This window comes from Natrix helvetica (assembly GCF_964273705.1).
Source record: "Natrix helvetica genome assembly, chromosome: 6".
Taxonomy (NCBI): Eukaryota; Metazoa; Chordata; class Lepidosauria; order Squamata; family Natricidae; genus Natrix; species Natrix helvetica.
In genome coordinates this window covers 132,501-149,396 of record NC_138553.1, presented here as the reverse complement: position 1 = coordinate 149,396, position 16,896 = coordinate 132,501, and the positions used below count along the sequence as shown (strand labels likewise).

The window sequence follows — 16,896 nt, the reverse complement described above, 5'->3', positions numbered from 1 at the left end:
TTTTGGGGGGGGGGGTCCTCACTTTTACATTGGAACCTAACATCTGCTTTTTACTATGCTATCTAGATTTGCCATAGCTTTCCTCCCCAGGAGCAAGCATATTTTACTTTCTTGGCTGTAATCCCCATCTGCGGTGATCTTGGAGCCAAGGAAAACAAAATCTGTCACTAACTCCATTTTCCCCCCAATTGTTTGCTCTGTCTGTTTTCTTTCTTTGGGACCTGGGGATGGGGGGCATCTTGCTTTTAATACTATGCTATAAAATCTTTTGCCTTCCAGACAGAGTTGAGACTATGTCTTTCTCCCAGGTAGTTCACCACCAATCCGGCTGGGATCTCCCATCTGTATTGAATCTGGCAATTTCTAAGTTCATCCACTAGAAATACATAGTCCTTTCTAGATCTCAACATTTTGGGGGGGAGATTTCCTTCAATACTATCACATCTTGACCTGCCACTTGCAGTTTGTTTTTATAGGTTGCTTGAAATATTTCATTCCTAATTTTCCTGGTGACAAAATAAATTACAATATCTCTTGGCAGTTGTCTTTGTCTGGCAATCCATGAATTAACGCGGTAAATTTTATCGATTTGCCAGGCACATTCGGCCTTTGGTTCCCCAGTTAATTAAGCGAAAGCGGCTGCAAAAATCTCTCTTAAATTTTCTTGGTTATGTTCTTTCAAACCCCTTATCCTCAGGGCAAATTTCATTGTTCTATATTGTATCATTGTAAGCTCCGCCTCCGTCTTATCAATTGTACTTTGTGCCTCCATAAGTTTATTGTCCAACTTTATATTATACTCATTAATTTCTTCCACCTTCTCATCGAGAGATGTTACGTAACCAAATAATCCTTTAAATGCTTTAACTATATCCTCCCTTATCCTTGGTTACGCGTTTGGATTAAATCCTTAATTCCAGATATTTCATCAGAGACATCTTTAAAGGCACTTGCAATTTTCCCCTCCAGGACAACTGCCTGTTCTTTTAATGCATTTTATAAATTATTTTGTAGAGCCTCCAGTGTCAAGGTTTGTGTTTGTGTTTCCACCGGAGGTAGTAAAGATTGCAGCTTTTGTGTTGCACTGGCAAACTGCCAGCACTTTTTGAAACATTGAATTTTGCTTGCTTTGAACCCATTTCAAAGTATTCAAATCAAGCTTTTTAGCAACCAATTTATTCAGTCCAGAAAATCCACCTATTCTCTCAAGTCTTCCAACAACACTAACAAGCATTTAACAAGTGCTAATCAGCTTTCCGCTTCACTCTCGTTTTCACCACACTCTTTATTGTTCCGGCGCCATGTTTTTTAAAGTCCCTTACAGAAGGAGATATAATCTACGGAGTTAAGGCTTGTACTTGCATTATGTTGACTTCCTGATTTGCTCTGCCTGCGTCTTGTTCAGATGTAGAATAAACGTTGGAACAGCAGGAGTGGGCGCTGCCTTTTGTTTCTGCAAAGGCAGAAGCGTCCCAAGATGAGATTGTCGGGCTTCCTGGGGAGTTCACACCCTTCATGCCACAGAATTGCTTCTGGGGCCACTGGGGACCTCTACCCTATGCCAGACAGCTCACCTCTCCCTCTTTTCCTGAGGGGGGTTTCAAACCGCTGGACAGCTGATTTATGCTATCCTAGCAGCTTGTTACTCAAACACGGGGCTGGCGTTCCCGAGGAAACGTCCTCCAAGGCCAGCGGCGCCACCGGAAGTCCCGTCATTTCAATTTTTGAATATTTCAGCTGGAATACTGTCACCTCCACTAGCTTTGTTGTTACTCAGACTTCCTATGGCCCACTTGACTTTATATTCCAGGATGTCTGGTTCAAGGTCAGTGACCACCCCATCATGGTGAATCGGACGTTAAGGTCATTCTTCGGTGTAATTTTGCCACCTCTTTCTTAAACCCCTCCGGTTTGCCACTTCTTTTTAAACTCTTCTGCCTCTGTTAGGTCCCTGCCAGTTTGGTCCTTTATCATACCCTTCTTTGCATGAAACATTCCCTTCATATCTCCAATTTTCTTGAAGAGGTCTCTGGTCCTCCCTATTCCTTTGCTTTCTTCTATTTCTTTGTACTGTTCAAGAAGACATTCTTATCTCTTCTAGCTGTTCTCTGGAATTCTGCATTCAATTGGGTGTTTCTTTCTCTTTCTCCTTTGCCTTTCACTTCTCTGCTTTCCTCAGCTATTTGTAAAGCTTCCTCAGACAGCCATTTTGTTTTCTTGCATTTCTTTTTCTTTGGGATGGTTTTAGTTGCTACCTCTAGTACAATGTTGCAAACCTCCATCCATAGTTCAGGCATTCTGTCTATCAGAACTAGTTCCTTAAATCTAGTTGTCATCTCTACTGTACATTCACCAGGAATATTATTTAGTTCATACCTGAGTAGTCTAGTGCTTTCCCCTACTTTCTTCAATTTAAGCCTAAATTTTGCAATGAGAGAGCCACAGCCAGCTCCTCTTTTTTTACTGCCTGTATAGAGCTTCTCCATCTTTGGCTGCAGAGCACATAGTCAATCTGATTTCTGTGTTGACTGTCTGGTGATGTCCATGTGTAGAGTAGTCTCTTGGGTTGTTGGAAAAGAGTGTTTGCTATGACCATCGTATTCTCTTGGCAAAATTCTACCAGCCTGTGCCCTGCTTTATTTTGTATTCCAAGGCCAAACTTGCCTGCTATTCCGGTTATCGTTTGGCTTCCTACTTTAGTATTCCAATTCTCCATGATGACGAGATCATTTTTAGTGTTAATTCTAGAAGGTGTTGTGGAGCTTCATACAACCGGTCAACTTCATCCTCTTCAGCACCAGTGGTTGAGGCCTAGACTTTAACTACTGTGATGTTGAATGGTTTGCCTTGGATTCGAACTGAGATCATTGTCATTTTGGGGACTGTGTCCCAGTACTGCTTTTCCTGCTCTTTTATTGACTATTCAGTCTACTCATAGGGATTCTTGCCCTCAGTAGTATACCTGATAGTCATCTGAATTAAATTCACTCATTCCTGTCCATTTTAGTTCACTGATTCCTAAGACGTCGATGTTCAGTCTTGTCATCTCGTTTGACCACGTCCAACTTGCCTTAATTCATGGATCTTACATTCCAGGTTCCTATAATCTTTACCACATCGGACTTTCCTTTCACCACCAGATACATCCACAGCTGAGTGCCCTTTCAGTTTTGGCCTAACCGCTTCACTCTCTCTGGCGCCAGTACTACTAGCCCTCTGCTCTTCCCCAGTAGTATATTGGACACTTTCCGACCTGAGGGGCCCATCTTCCAGTGTCTTATCTTTTTGCCTTTTGGTACTGTCCATGGGGTTTTCATGGCAAAGATACTGGAGTGGGTTGCCAATTCCTTTTCCAGTGGATCACATTTTGTCAGAGATCTCTGCCTTGGGTGGCCCTGCATGGCATAGCTCATAGTTTCATTGAGCTACGCAAGCCCCTTCCCCACGACAAGGCAATTGATCCATGAAGGGGCTGCTCTTATAGGAAGGGGCAATTCAAAAAAGTTAAACCCACAGAGAATAGAACCCCAAGCTATTTAGGTAACGAGCATCACCTTGAGTTTAACCCAAGAAGCAGCTCACTAAACAGAGGGTGCCACATGAGTGCTTCAAGATGTGCTCATAACACTTACCTGAAGTCTGGAACAGCTGCAGCATCAGGTGGTGTTGAAGGTCAGGGCACATCAGAACAATCCAACAAGAAATGGTGAAAGCATGAATGATGGTCAGTCTCCCAGTCCAGGAAAGAGCGCAACTGGTATGTGGGGAGGAATCTGTACCATTTGATCTTTTAGCAAGAATCCAGAAAGACTACCCAAAAAGTGCACCGATTCCCTCTGGGGAAGCAAAACCCCATCGAGAACTAAAGGTGGCCGATTTCTGGGCACAGCTCTACTGAACCCAAAGCCACCCAATCTTGTTAGGGTTGGACTGAGGAGCCTCTGGTGCTGGGCTCTAACAGCCTCCAGGCCCTGAGAGAGCAGATGGACAGCACGACGGTGCGGCAGGCGTTGTGAGACACCAGCAAATTCATGCTGCACCACCTTCCTGCTGGTGGACACACAGCCAGGGAGGTGTGCATGAAGGAAGAAGCTCTGGGCTGGCTTAGCAGTCCCCAAACTGGAACTTCCGGAGCCACCACAACAGCTGTCGCACAAGCCTTCCTTTCTGTAAATCGTCTACACGTATGATGAAGATTGCCATTCATTGTCAATTGCAAATCCAGGAAATGTATGAACAGGTATTTTAATGTATCAGAAAAAGAAAACAAATACATTATCAAATTAATATATCTTTTAAAATATTTCATTTTTTAGCTTCATTCTTTTAATACAATAAAGCGCATCAACATTTGTGCATGTTGAACAAAATCATCCTTTGGTGTGCAAGACATGGCCTGGAGGAAGAAGCCATCTTGCGATTATTTAAAACTCGTCCGCTTCCGGGTTCTGGACACCCACCTCCAAAGGACGCCCCCCCCCTCCCCAAAGTCAGAGTACATTGCCTTGGAAGGTCTCTGAAATGGACCTTAAAAGAGCCTCCAGACCAAACTCATCTGTGGCAGGAAGGCCACAGAAACCCCGCAGAGAGGCAGAAAGTCACATCTAGCCAAACCTGTGATGTTTTTATTTATTTATTAAATTCCATTAGTTTTTTTCTCTTCATATATATTTTTCCTCTAAGCACAATACAATACAAGAACTCTTTAGGTCTGACACAATGTACAGAAACTTCAATAATCTACAACTGCTCAAGAAGTTACAAAACCCCCAAATTCACACCAGCCACAGCCTTTATGGTACCAACAGAAAAGTAGGAGGGGGAGGGGACTCCGTACTGTAGAGAGGTCTAGGGTTTCTCCCGCCTCCTGTTCGAAAGGAGAACAGAATGGAGAGGGCTGCAGCCTGGGATTGGGGGTGGGTGGGGTGCAGGAGCAGAGACCAAGTCACATGATTTGCTCGGGGGGGGGGGAAACGGAGGCCATTAGCTGACCTGCACTCCAGGGCTAGCCCTGAGGATGCTGGGAGAAAAGCAAGGGCTGGGAAGTAAGAACCGGTGTGTATGTGTGTGTGTGTGTGTCGGTGTCGCAAACAAATGTTTCCCCACCACCTGACTGAGCCTTTGACCAGGAACCGGCCATTCTGTCCACCGGCAGCAGCATTAAGGGACAGAGTGCAGACACACAGACACCCTTCCTTCTGCCTTCCAACCTCCAGACATCAGAACTTCCAGCTCCTGGGGGCGGGGGTGTATGTTGGTATCATGCTTTGCAGCAATCTCTTGCCACCTCTGCCCCGCAGCCAGACCCTCAGCCAGCTTCCCCGACAGAACAGAGCCCATTCTTGGCCAGCCACACTTGCTCTGAAGGCAGCCGGGGCATGGAAGTCCGATGGCTCTGCCCAGCTCAGGAGAAGAATGGAAGACGGGCCAATCCCTCCCAAGGATCCGCCAAGCCGGATGCGTGACAGACTCTCAGCTTCACAAGGTGGAATAGGCCGGCCACGCCCTTCTCTGCAAACTGCACATGACCAAGCCAGGTTGGGGTCTCCCTCCTGGGCCGCACCCCCCACCTCCTTCTGTGTTGTGCCAGGCCAGGCGTGGCACCTCAGGCATCAGACAAGCAGCTCTGGATACGATCGATCCACTGCTGGGCCAACTGCACATCCTGGGCGCAGAAATTGTAAACCCGCTTTATTGTCTTGACCTGCCAAGAAGGAAAAGCCCGGTCCTGAGAATGAGGGGTAGCGGGCATGGGGGCACCCTTCACCGGCCACTTTTCCTCTTGAGCCCAAATGGGGCCACCCTCTGTCAGGTGCAAGGGTCACTTACATCAAAGAAAGCTTTTTCATCCACCATCTTGGGAGCTCCCATGGTGGGGGTGCCTGGTGTGATGGCCTCCACCTCAGCCAGGTCTATCACCCCTTTGCACTCGGTGTCCAGGTTGCTGTCATAGTATCGCAGCTGGAAGAAAGGGAGGGAGCGGAAGGAGGGTGGGTGAAAAAAAGGAAGGAAGGGAGGGAGGGAGGGAGGGAGGGAGGGAGGGAGGGAGGGGGAGAGAAAAAAAGGAAGGACCAGAGGTCAGACCTGTGCCAATTAACTAGCCAGGCAGAAAGGGCTCCTTGCCCACCAAAGCGCCACCAACCTTCCCCTACCTGATGCTTGGTTTTATCCAGGACAAACCAGCGCAGCCTCCAGGGCTTCATGAAGGCCCCTTTCTTGTAGAGGGAGCCCTCGTAAGAACTGTGGAGGAAAAGCATCTTGGTGAGGAGGAAGTTGTTGGCTCCATTCCGTCTTGCACCCACCCAGACTCCAACAAGCCACCCATCCGCACCGATTCTCGCTTTCTGCTGTCTGGAACTGACTGTAAAGCGTGCCGGTGCTCTTACGGCCACCTTGCTTCCCACTCGAGGGGGTGGACGAGCTGCTGGTTTCACTGTCCAGACTGAGATTTAAGGTGGAGCTGCCGCTGCCCACCTCCTGCAGGTAGACACCGAGCGAGCGCCGCTGATGCGACAGGCTGGATGCCATCAGGAGAGAACTGGGTGCTGCCTGAGGGAGACAGGTGGTCAGCGGAAGGAAGACATTCTGATAAAAGCCGCTTGCAAATGCAGCCCCACCCCGTGTTCACAGCTTACTTTACTGTCCAGCGTGGAGCCCTCCGACTGTTGGAAAGTCTTCACTTTGTCCCAGGTCTCCTTCCAGCGTTCTGGCACCTGGCCCAGCTCCATCTCCAGACTCTGCACCTCCTGGAACCAGGATGGGGGTGGACAGGACTGGTCAAGGCTAAGTCACCTCTCCTAGAACCAGAGGTCCCAAAACCCAAATCCTTGACCTAATTCTGCTTGCAACTAATTGGAGAAAGTAAAAGTAATTTTCTTTTCTTTTTTCTTGTTATGGGCAACGTATTTAAAGATTTCCAAAGTTGAAATGTAGGTTTATGCTGAATTTTAAATAAACTATCAAAACGGATCTCAATAATGTAGTCAGTCACAGTAGAACAGCTTCAATTGAGCAAATTCCATTTTTCCTTTTCTGATCAAAACAAAAAACCCATCTCTGTAATTGAGTGTTTTCCTTTGAAAAGCTGCATGAAAACCACCAGGTGCTAAATCTCATGGCGAACATGAAAGGCAACCCACTTTGCCTGCTTAGTTGTGGCCTTAACCGTCTTCCACTCTCTGAGCAGCTTCTAGGGTTGCCCGGGAGGGGAATGCTGTAAGGCCCCCAATTTAAAGATGGAAGATACATTTGCTTGGGGTGGCTGTTTGATGCTCTAGTTTGCCATTTGCCTCAGAGGCCACTTAAGAATATTTTGAGTTGTTATTAACTCCCCTCATTTTGAACTTGTGGGATTCCCCCCCCCCCCCCGGAAGCCCTGCGTGGTAACAGGAGCAGCAGCTACTCTCGCCCTGGGGCTGCGGAGGGGACCATGGAGGGAGGGTGTCCTAGAGTCCCGCCAGCCCTTGGGAGTCCAGCTGCACACTTTGAAGCGCTTTCCTCCAATCGACCAGGATGATGCGGTGCTTCCCGGTCCTGCTTGGACTCTGTCTAAAGGCTGCTGCCCGGATGACGACTGGCCATACCTCCGCAAGCATCTCCCACCGCAAAACAAACCCAGCACGGCCACTCACCTCCAGCAGCCGAGAGATGGCATCTGGCTCCACCCGGCGGCAGCTGTCGTAACAGGGCCAAACAATCTTGCGATGGCTTTGGGGAGTACTGGAGTCGTGCTGGCTAGCCTCCTCAATGAGCTCCCCCTGGTCCTGCACCAGCTCCCAGTCATAGGACGGCCCCTCCGCGAGAGCCTCGTGGGTGTAGTAGTCCCACACCTTCAGACTGGAAATGTTGCTATATGGACGCAGTACCTGAACGCAAGACAGGCAGCAGCTTATGCGCCATCCAGCCCGCCCCCCTGCCCAGGACCGCCACTGGCTGACCGAGTGGCACTCACCTCCCCATCCTCAGGGGCATACATGTAATTGAAGAAGACGGGGATCCTCTTGTTCAGCCGGTCCACGTAGTCCCAAACAGACCGGTAGGGCTGGGGGCCCTTCCGATCCCCTTTCTCTTCATACAAAAGACCTGCAAGCAGAATCCAGTTCAGAACTGGCCGGTCCTGGTGGCCTCCCGTCGCCCTCTCAGCTCCCACCCACTTTACCCAGCTCCAGGCGCTCGTAATCAGAATCCAGGAGGAAGGTGCGGAAGCGGTTGGACACATAGTGGTAGCTGAGAAACTTCAGGTAGTACTGGCTGAACTCAAACTCCATGGGGAACTGTGCGTGAATCTGCAAGAGACCCAGAAAGTGAGGAGGAGGAAGGGGAAGCTGAGAGGGGGAAGCCTCTCTCTCTCTCTCTCTCTCTCTCTCTCTCTCTCTCACCTGATGGACACAGTCCAGAAATTGCAGGAAGATGGGCGTGAAGCCGTTACTCTGGCTGGCCAGGGTCTGTGCTCCACGATGGGCAAAGCGGTGCCCAAAGGACAGCCATTCCTTCTCCACCAGGAGACGGAAGCCCTCCATGGTGCGGTAATAGGGGTCTGAGAGCAGCTGCACAAGAGAGACTACCTGAGGGAGAAAGAGGCGGGTCAGTGGGAGCCTCGGGGCCAAGGTTGGGTGGCTTCTGGGAGGGGGCCTGCTGACCTGAGTGGTGATGTCCCAGCCATCCTCCAGGCTGACCAAGACCGAGGAGCCCGTGTCCAGCAGTTCGACCACAAGCACTGAGATCTGCAGGATCTTATGGATCTGCCATAAAGAAAGGAAGGGTCGCCAAACAGCCGCAAAGATTCTCCTTCCAGCCCTTTCTTCTTTCCAGGCAACCTCAGTCCCCCTCCCCCAGGGCTTCCTGCAGTTCGTGAACAGGTGATAATTGTCCTCCCTGTAATCCAGAAATTCTCCATCCAACCCTCCCCTCAACCCCTGGTCAGCCAGTTACGAGTCCATCTGGTGGTTACACTGTCCAACCCACATTCTTCTACTTTATCTAGTAGTAGGTTATGGTCTACGTTATCAAATGCCTTACTGAAGTCCAAGTAAACTATATTGACGGCATTCCTCTGGTCCACTAATTTTGTCACTTTGTCAAAGAATGCAATAAGATTAGTCTAGTATGATCTGTTTTTGACAAACCCATGTTGGCTTTTGGTTATTACTTTGTTGGCTTCTAGGTGTTTACTGATTCATTGCTTATCTTTTCCAGAATCTTTCCTGGTATTGAGGTCAGGCTGATAGGTCTGTAGTTTCCTGGATCTATTTTTCCCCTTTTTTGAAGATGGGAACCACATCAGCTCTTTTCTAGTCCTCAGGCAGTTCCTCGGTGCTCCAGAATCTTTGAAAGATATAGTTCAGTGGTTCTGAGATCTCTTCTGCCAATTCCTTCAAAACCTTGGGGTGTAATCCATCCTGTTCTAGTGATTTGAATTCGTCTAGTGTAGACAGGTGCTCACTTACCATTTTCTTTCCTATTTTAATTTGTACTCATAATGTGTTTTTTGTGGTGCTGTTTTTGATAGGTTGGACTGTTTTTTTCCCTTTGTGTAAAGACAGATGCTTATTTCCCTTGTTTTGGGAAACAAGGTTGTTCTGCTAGGCTTGTTAGGAACCTGTTGGATCTTCCACTTGGTGCAGAGTTTGTTTCCCAGTTGATGTCAGGGTAATTAAAATCCCCCATTGTGATGTGCTTCCTACATACCTCAGTTAGCTGACTAGCAAAAAATTCATCTATTTCCTCTGGGTGGCCTATAGTGTAGACCAGTGATGGCGAATTTTTTTGGCATCCCGTGCCAAAAGTGGAGGGCAGGGCAGAGGGGTCGTGAGTGTGTGTGCCACACCCATAATCCTGTGCGTGCGACCCTCCCATGTGCATGCAACCACTGCCGCTGCGCATGTGCGCGCGACTCCTCGCCCCCTTTTTTGTTGCACGATGGTCCCGTTTTTCAGGGGTTCCTCCCTCCCCCCAACATGGGAAAGGGAGGAAAAGGCGGGGCATCCCAACACAGGAACTTCTGCTATCCGGGAGGTGAGAGCCAGCCGAGAAGCCTCTGTTCTTCCTCCTTACCTTATTTCCCCAACACACACACACACACACACACACACACACACACACACACACACAGCTTTCCCAATTGCTTTCTACTGAGGATGATGTCATTTCAGGGTGAGACAAAGAGGAACGAATTAAAGAGACAGGCGAGCCGGGGTGGGAGAGACTGTTTCATGCAGCTTTTTAGCTCCGCAAATGATGGTGAGAAATGGCACCCTCGCAGGTCAGCTGCGCTTGGCCCGGGAGAGGGAGTGGTCACAAGTCACCCCACAAAGAAAAGCGGTTGCCTCCGTTGCCTCCAAAGGCAGCGGGGTACAAAGTGCTGGTGCTGTGGGTGGAAGGTGCTTGGCATTGGGACTGCCGTCCCTGCACGGTTTGCAACGGCGCTGAGAAAGCTGCAAGCCTAAAGGCGCCCTCGCTCCTGCGTGCAAGCCGGGATCTCCCCTCCCCCTTGGCTGCCACTTTACCCCTCCTGTGGCTCCTGCCCAGCTCTCTCTCTTCTATCTCCCCTTCGCCTCCCCACACTTGCTTACCAGTCACAGAGAGCTTGGGCTATGCCTCCCGCTGACCACGCCGGCTTCACTCCTGAGCAAACTCCCTCTGATCCCACTGGCTGTTGCAAAGCACAACCCAACATTCAAATTGGAAGTCAGTTCTCGAACTTCCGGTTTGTGCGTTGGGTTGTTTTTTGCCCAGAGGGCAAAAAATGGCCAAAAATAAAGGCCAAAGTCAGCTGGCCAGTGCGCATGCGCACTGGAGGTGACAGGGCAATGCCTCGCGTGCCCTAAGAAATGGCTCCGCGTGCCACCTGTCCATAGGTTCGCCATCACGGGTATAGACCTATGGCAATGTCATCCCCCCCCCCCCTTTAATAGTGACCCAAATGCATTCAAGACAGTTTTCATGATTGTTGTGCTCTATTTCTGTAGAGATGTAGTTATTTCTTATATATAGTGCGACTCCACCTACTCTTTTATTTGGTCTATTTCTTTTAAATAATTTAAACCCCTCTAGTTGCATGTTCCATTTGTGGGTTTCATTCCACCTAGTTTCTGCAATGGCAACAATATCATATTTGCCCTCATTTAATTGAATTTCTAATTCGCCCTGTTTATTCCTCATACTCTGTGCATTGGTGTATAGACAATTGAGTCCATATTGACAGTTGACCCTGTGTTTACTGTCTACATAACCTGTAACCTGCCCCTACTTTCTTGCCACCTGTTTGATTAGTGCACATGGTATGGCACTCATTATTAAATGCTTGGTTTTGCTTGAAAGCAAGATTGATAATCTTATCTGCACAAACATCTATGTTAATGCACTGATAACACTGAAAGTTTAATAATATCCTAAAAACAGGGGTCAAGCATATCCTGGGGTCTGCCTGCATTGGTGGCCTGCCCAGAACCTCGGCCCAAACCTCTCTAGTTCACTCCCCCCCCCCTACCAGCCTTCAATGACGAGGGCTGCCTTGCTCTCCTGGGGGAGACCAAGATTGCACGACCTTTGCAACATCAAGGCTGTGTGTGTGTGTGCACGCACGCGTGTGCATGTGTGTTTTTAGTGCAGGCTGCCTTTCCGGCCAGAAAGACAGGCTAGGGCAGCCAACGGCCCAGCAGTCAAGGCCAGAGGGGAGCTGCCAAAGCCGCCAAAGCCACCAGGCAAAGCGGCGAGGAGGAGGAGGAGGAAGAGGAGGAGGAGGAGGAGGAGGAGGCTGGACCCAGACTCTCTGCCACTAACCTGCACCAGCCACTCTGACTCCTCCAGGGAGCGCAGGTAGGTTGGGCCAGCCTCTGAGGAGGGGCTACCAGGGACGCAGGCCTTCATCAGCTTCTTGAAGCTGCTCTTGACCTGCCGCGTGTCAAACACCTCGATGGGCACAATTTCCCAGTGCTGCAAAGGATCCGGCTTTATTCCCTGGGAAGCACAAAGATAATTTATTTCCACAGGCAGCTTTTAGCACCCCCTCCCGGCTACCCAGCCCTCATTTGGGGGGGGGGGGGGAGAGTGACAATCTCCCCGCCCCCGGCCCAGCCAAACTGTACCCGCAACTGGGACTTGTCTCCGATTATGTACAGCTGGCGGAGGAAGCCGGCTTCCGAAGGAGACCCGTTGGCCTGTGCCCCAAATTCTTTCCCAGCCAGTCGGGACCCAATCTCCATGTTGAGGGCGTAGCTGCTTAAGCGGCCCCCGGCTCGAATGCTGCCCCATTTGCCTGGAAGGAAAATGGCGCCCATCACTAGAAGGAAATGCAGCCTCTTTGCACAGGATCCAGGGCAAGGGGACTTTCCTAAGAGTGGACCCCAAAAGACGGGGAGACACACAGAGCATGCAGGGAGGGTGTAGAACAGTTAGTGCAGACACAGAGGTGGACGGAGGAGGACCTGCCTGGCTGAGGCTGGGGATGAGTTAGCCATGTGTGAGGGCCACATAAGCGAGCTCAGTAGCCATACAGTACCTCGAGGGGAGTCGGGTTTCCTTGATGAGGCACTCTTGGGGCTGGAGAAGGTAATTACCCTAGTTCTGTGACCTAGGCCTGAGAGGGGACATGATGGAGAGGCATCTCAGCAAGGGGAGACGGGGCTGGGGGGACGGGGACTGCTCACTCTCTGGGGTCAAGGGGGGGGGAATAAATGACTTGATGGAGGAGCAGACAAAATGAATGACAAATGCCTGGGAGAGCTGTCGGCCAATCTGGGATCCCCCCGCCTCATCATCCTGCTTTTGCAAGGAAGCAGGATGTGCCTCCATTGTCCAAAGCCACCCCTTCACCAGCCAGCGAACGAGCGAGCCAGGAGTGGCGGCAGAGGCTGCTGCCAACATCTCACCTCCACGGCTCCCCGTGCCGGACCCTTCGTCTTTCCCGCCCATCACCTGCTTCATAAGGGACCCCAGCTTGGGCTGCCGCTTCTCAGATGAATCTGTAGCACCAAGAGAAGGTGGAAATTTCCACCAGGGCTCGGGAGGACAGCCTTTCCCTCCCCCCCCCCCCCGGCAGAATGCCTTGGTAAACACACCCTCCTCCACCTCCTGCCCTAAATCCCGCAAAAGGGCAGAAAACCCTCCCCACTTGGCTAAGCCTCCCCCTGTCACTGCTGGGTCCCTTTCCTAGGCAGGCAGTGTGGTGAGTGAGGGCAAGGTCCCAGTTGCCACAGGCCAGCCATTCCAGATGGTGCCAACGCCAGTCAGACAAACAAGAAATAAGGATGTATTGTGCGGAGCAATGAAATGGGGGATGGGGACCTACTAACGATTGAGATGGAGATGCCCCAGCTACATGCGACGCACGCGGCCGCGGCTTCCTTTCCCCCGGCCTTACAGGGCTACGTCAGCTGCCACACCCAGAGCGGCTCCTTGAAGTGGCCACAAAGGTTGAAGAAGAGCAACTGGCCTCTCTTGGATGCCTTCAACACAAGCCCGCCCACCCACTCACCTGAGTGGCTCATGTGGGCAGAGCTGAAGCCACCGCTGAGCGTGTTGCGCCCACCGGCATCCGCATAATGGGGCATGGAGTGGATGATGGCTTGCAGGTACTTCTCTTGCTCCAGACTGGTTGAGTCTGCCTGGGAGGGGCCTGAAAAGAGAGGCAGGAGAGGAGGACCTCAGGGAGGGGAGGACAGGAGGAGGGCACCACAAGGAGACCCTGCCCCGGAGGTACCTGTGGTAGGAGTGTTCTGGGACTTGAAGAGACCCACCACGCCCTTCCCATGCAAGCCGCCCGAACGCAGCAGCACCGTCTTGGTGCGCGAGTTCCGCCAGCAGACCACTGGGAAGCGGTTCTGCCGGTAGCAGCGCGAGATCCGCTGAACTGTGTTGTCCTGGATGCTCTGCGGGATGATCAGCAGTCCTGGGTAGCTGCGGAGGCAAAGCAGAGCCTGTAGCCCCAGCACGAGTGCCTATCTGCAGGGACACCAGATGCAAACCGCCTGGAGAGGAAGCACCTTTTCCTGGCCTTCTCAGACCTACCAGCTTTGGCTACATCAAGCATTTTTCTCTCCCCCCCCCCCCCCCCAGTGAACAAAAAACAATTGGGTTTTGTGGGCCAAAGTGGATTTCAATTTATTGTTATATTACTATTCTTTTTGCCTGGATATTAAAGGATTAAGATTGGAAGAACCTGAAGAAAATAACAAACAAAAAATAGAAGAGGAGGGGTCAAGATATTGAAAATTTGGAAACTTTGGATTTTTGAATTATAAGTGATTCGTGGTTTTTTTCTTTTGGTTTTTTGGCTTTGGTTTTTTTTTTGTTTATTCTCTTTCTTCTTTTCTTGGATTATAATTGGAGAATTTTTTTTTTTCATTCTGTGGTGGATTATAAATATTAAAAAGATTTAAAGAGATTCAAGATGAGGAAAACAGCGTCAGCACCATCATCAACAAACTCATCAGCAACTTCGAGTCCCTCTGGACAGAAAACCTTGGCCACCCTAGGTCAACAAGAGAAAGTGAACACAATGCAGTCAGAACTGAAAGAAATGAATCGAGTGCTCCATGATGATTTTAACGAAGTCAATGAAAAAATTGGATGATAAATTAGAGAAAATGGAAGATAAATTAGAGAAAGTCCAACAAATGATGGCAAATAATGAACAACGTATACAGAAAGTAGGAAAAAAGTTGAATGCACAGAGAAAAAAGTGAATGAAGTTGATGACCATCTGACACTAGCTGATAACAATAAACAAAGAACAATAATTTTACTGGAAGTCGACAGGGCCAACTTTTATCTACAATTTCAGAATATACTGTAGAGGAAGAAAAAGGAGAAAATCTAGCAGAAAAACTGGCAGAGTTACTGACAGGAGCCTTAGAGATGGACAAAGAATTTTTTTTTTTTTTGAAAATATTGATGGGATTACCAGGTTTTAACAAGACAACTAATCAAACACAAGGTAAATTTCAGATGGCTGATTCCGGAAGGAATATTGGTGACTTGGATGGAGCAAAGACACAGATTGGACTCCAAACAGAAAGCAGAACAATTTTATGAACAATATTTTGGACCACAAGAGGAAATGAGAATTAGAGATAAAAAAAGAACCAAGACGATGAGAAGAAGGGATGGACAAGAAGGACATGCAAAAAGAAAAAGAAGATGAAAAAGACCAGGAGGAAATAGACTTAAGAGGGGCAACATCAAAAGAACAAAGAGAGGTAAGAACGACTAGAGCGACAAAACCTATCTATAAATAATCATGGAAGAAGAACTTAAATTAATGTCAATCAATATAAATGACTGAATTCGGTGATAAAAAGGAAAAAGATTTTCCATAGATTAGAAAAATTAAAAATAGACATAACTTGTTTGCAAGAAGTACATATAAAAAAACAATATATGAAAGTATAGGCATATCCAAAAATTGGTAAATTATATACTGCTTTATCACTACAAAAGAAAAGGGGAACAGCCTTGTATATAAAAGACACAATAAATACCAAACAAGTTTTTACACATGAGGGAGGGAGAATTTTGATGGTCGAAATAATGAGGAATAAACAACTGATACTTTTGGTAGCAATATATGCACTAAATAGTAAGCAAGAAATTTTTTATAAAAATCTCCATGAAAAAACAACAGAATTGATGAAGGCAGGGCTGACGTCGCGACAATACAATGTGTGATCTTGAAGCTCCAATATTGCCATCGATATCTCTGCCGCTGGACGGTCCTTTTGGACCTAAACCATCCCATAGAGACGTTGATAGAGAAGGGCACATCCTGCTGATCCCAGGGACATCGCAAAGTTCCTGGTAGATCCAGGAGAAGCCCTTTTTTCCGGTGACAGAGAAGCTGCCATTAAAGCTGCTGAAAGTTAGGACAGCTCCAAAATGGAAGGAAAGTGGGAGAGAAAGTGTGTTGAGATCGCTGTTTTACCTTTTACTGCTGCACGGTCCATATGGACCTAAACCGTCCTGAAGAGACGGTGACAGGGAGACAAATCCTTGCTGGTCTCAGGGACACCACAAAGTCCCTGATTGACCCAAGGGAAGTTCTCCAAGCTGGCGGTAAACAGACAGCCCCCAGACTGACAAAGTCGGAGACGGCTTCAGAAAGAAGGCAGTGAAAGTGAGTCCAGCTGGTGAGATTTTTTCTTTGAGAATGATTGCCCAAAGAAATTTTTTTTAAAAGATAAATTAGTCCTTTAAGCAAAAGAATAAAGCGGCGAAATTTATCTTTATTGGACTGCCTTAGAAAGTCCCCCCCCTTTTTTTTTAATGTAACAATGCTTTGTGGATTGAAGTGATTGTAATGCTTCCCGTTTCTCCTCTTAAGTGAATGAATTGATTTTTTCTCCTATTCTTTGCTACTTTACTTTTTGGTTGATCTAAAACCTTTTTCTATTTTAATAATCCTTCCTTCTACTGTTTATGAAATTTTATTAAGGACACTTAAGAGATTTTTGGTTTCTTTAAGTCTGAAACGAATAAGAGAAAGTTGAATCTGCCATTCGGAAGCCAGAACTTGTCTTTTTTTTCTTTTTTTGAAACAATGTATCCTTTGTTCTATTTTCCTTGATTCTACTGACGTTGCAACTAGAGGGTTTGCAGCTTATCTGTGGAGACTGATAATGACTCAAGGACACGGACTGCTCCTTTGCAGTGTCTTTGTGAAATATTTTGGGCAAGGGAAGGAAAGGAAAAGATAGAACCCTCCCTTTTTTGAAAAAATTAAAAGAATCTTGTGCTTAAGCAAATTCAAAACAAAAGTATTTTTATACATAAAAGAGACATTGAAGGCGAGAGTGGCAATGGATTTTAAACTTTTTCTTCTCTTTTTGGAAAAATGTATTTATATACCGATGAAGAAACCTTAAATTTCCAAGATTTTTTGGATGGAATTCTAAATATATT

General features: G+C 48.1%; 1 protein-coding gene across 5 annotated transcripts in view; it reads right to left on the bottom strand.

Moving 5' to 3' along the window:
• Nucleotides 1-4,617: 4,617 nt before the first annotated feature.
• Nucleotides 4,618-16,896, bottom strand: part of SBF1 (SET binding factor 1) — a 75,405-nt gene continuing 63,126 nt past the window's right edge. For 2 of the 5 annotated variants that reach the window (XM_081958172.1, XM_081958173.1), the window contains exons 27-42: nucleotides 13,700-13,896; nucleotides 13,475-13,615; nucleotides 12,870-12,962; nucleotides 12,500-12,577; nucleotides 12,087-12,256; nucleotides 11,782-11,958; nucleotides 8,640-8,741; nucleotides 8,379-8,564; nucleotides 8,159-8,285; nucleotides 7,952-8,082; nucleotides 7,632-7,865; nucleotides 6,636-6,746; nucleotides 6,332-6,549; nucleotides 6,153-6,240; nucleotides 5,830-5,961; nucleotides 4,618-5,704 (exon numbers count right to left, since the gene is read on the bottom strand). In XM_081958172.1, coding sequence (XP_081814298.1) covers nucleotides 5,606-5,704; nucleotides 5,830-5,961; nucleotides 6,153-6,240; nucleotides 6,332-6,549; nucleotides 6,636-6,746; nucleotides 7,632-7,865; nucleotides 7,952-8,082; nucleotides 8,159-8,285; nucleotides 8,379-8,564; nucleotides 8,640-8,741; nucleotides 11,782-11,958; nucleotides 12,087-12,256; nucleotides 12,500-12,577; nucleotides 12,870-12,962; nucleotides 13,475-13,615; nucleotides 13,700-13,896 — 2,284 coding nt within the window. In that variant the 3' untranslated portion in view covers nucleotides 4,618-5,605. The remainder of the gene's footprint in view (nucleotides 5,705-5,829; nucleotides 5,962-6,152; nucleotides 6,241-6,331; nucleotides 6,550-6,635; nucleotides 6,747-7,631; nucleotides 7,866-7,951; nucleotides 8,083-8,158; nucleotides 8,286-8,378; nucleotides 8,565-8,639; nucleotides 8,742-11,781; nucleotides 11,959-12,086; nucleotides 12,257-12,499; nucleotides 12,578-12,869; nucleotides 12,963-13,474; nucleotides 13,616-13,699; nucleotides 13,897-16,896) is intronic. The other 3 variants (XM_081958174.1, XM_081958175.1, XM_081958176.1) reach the window with 3 other exon arrangements.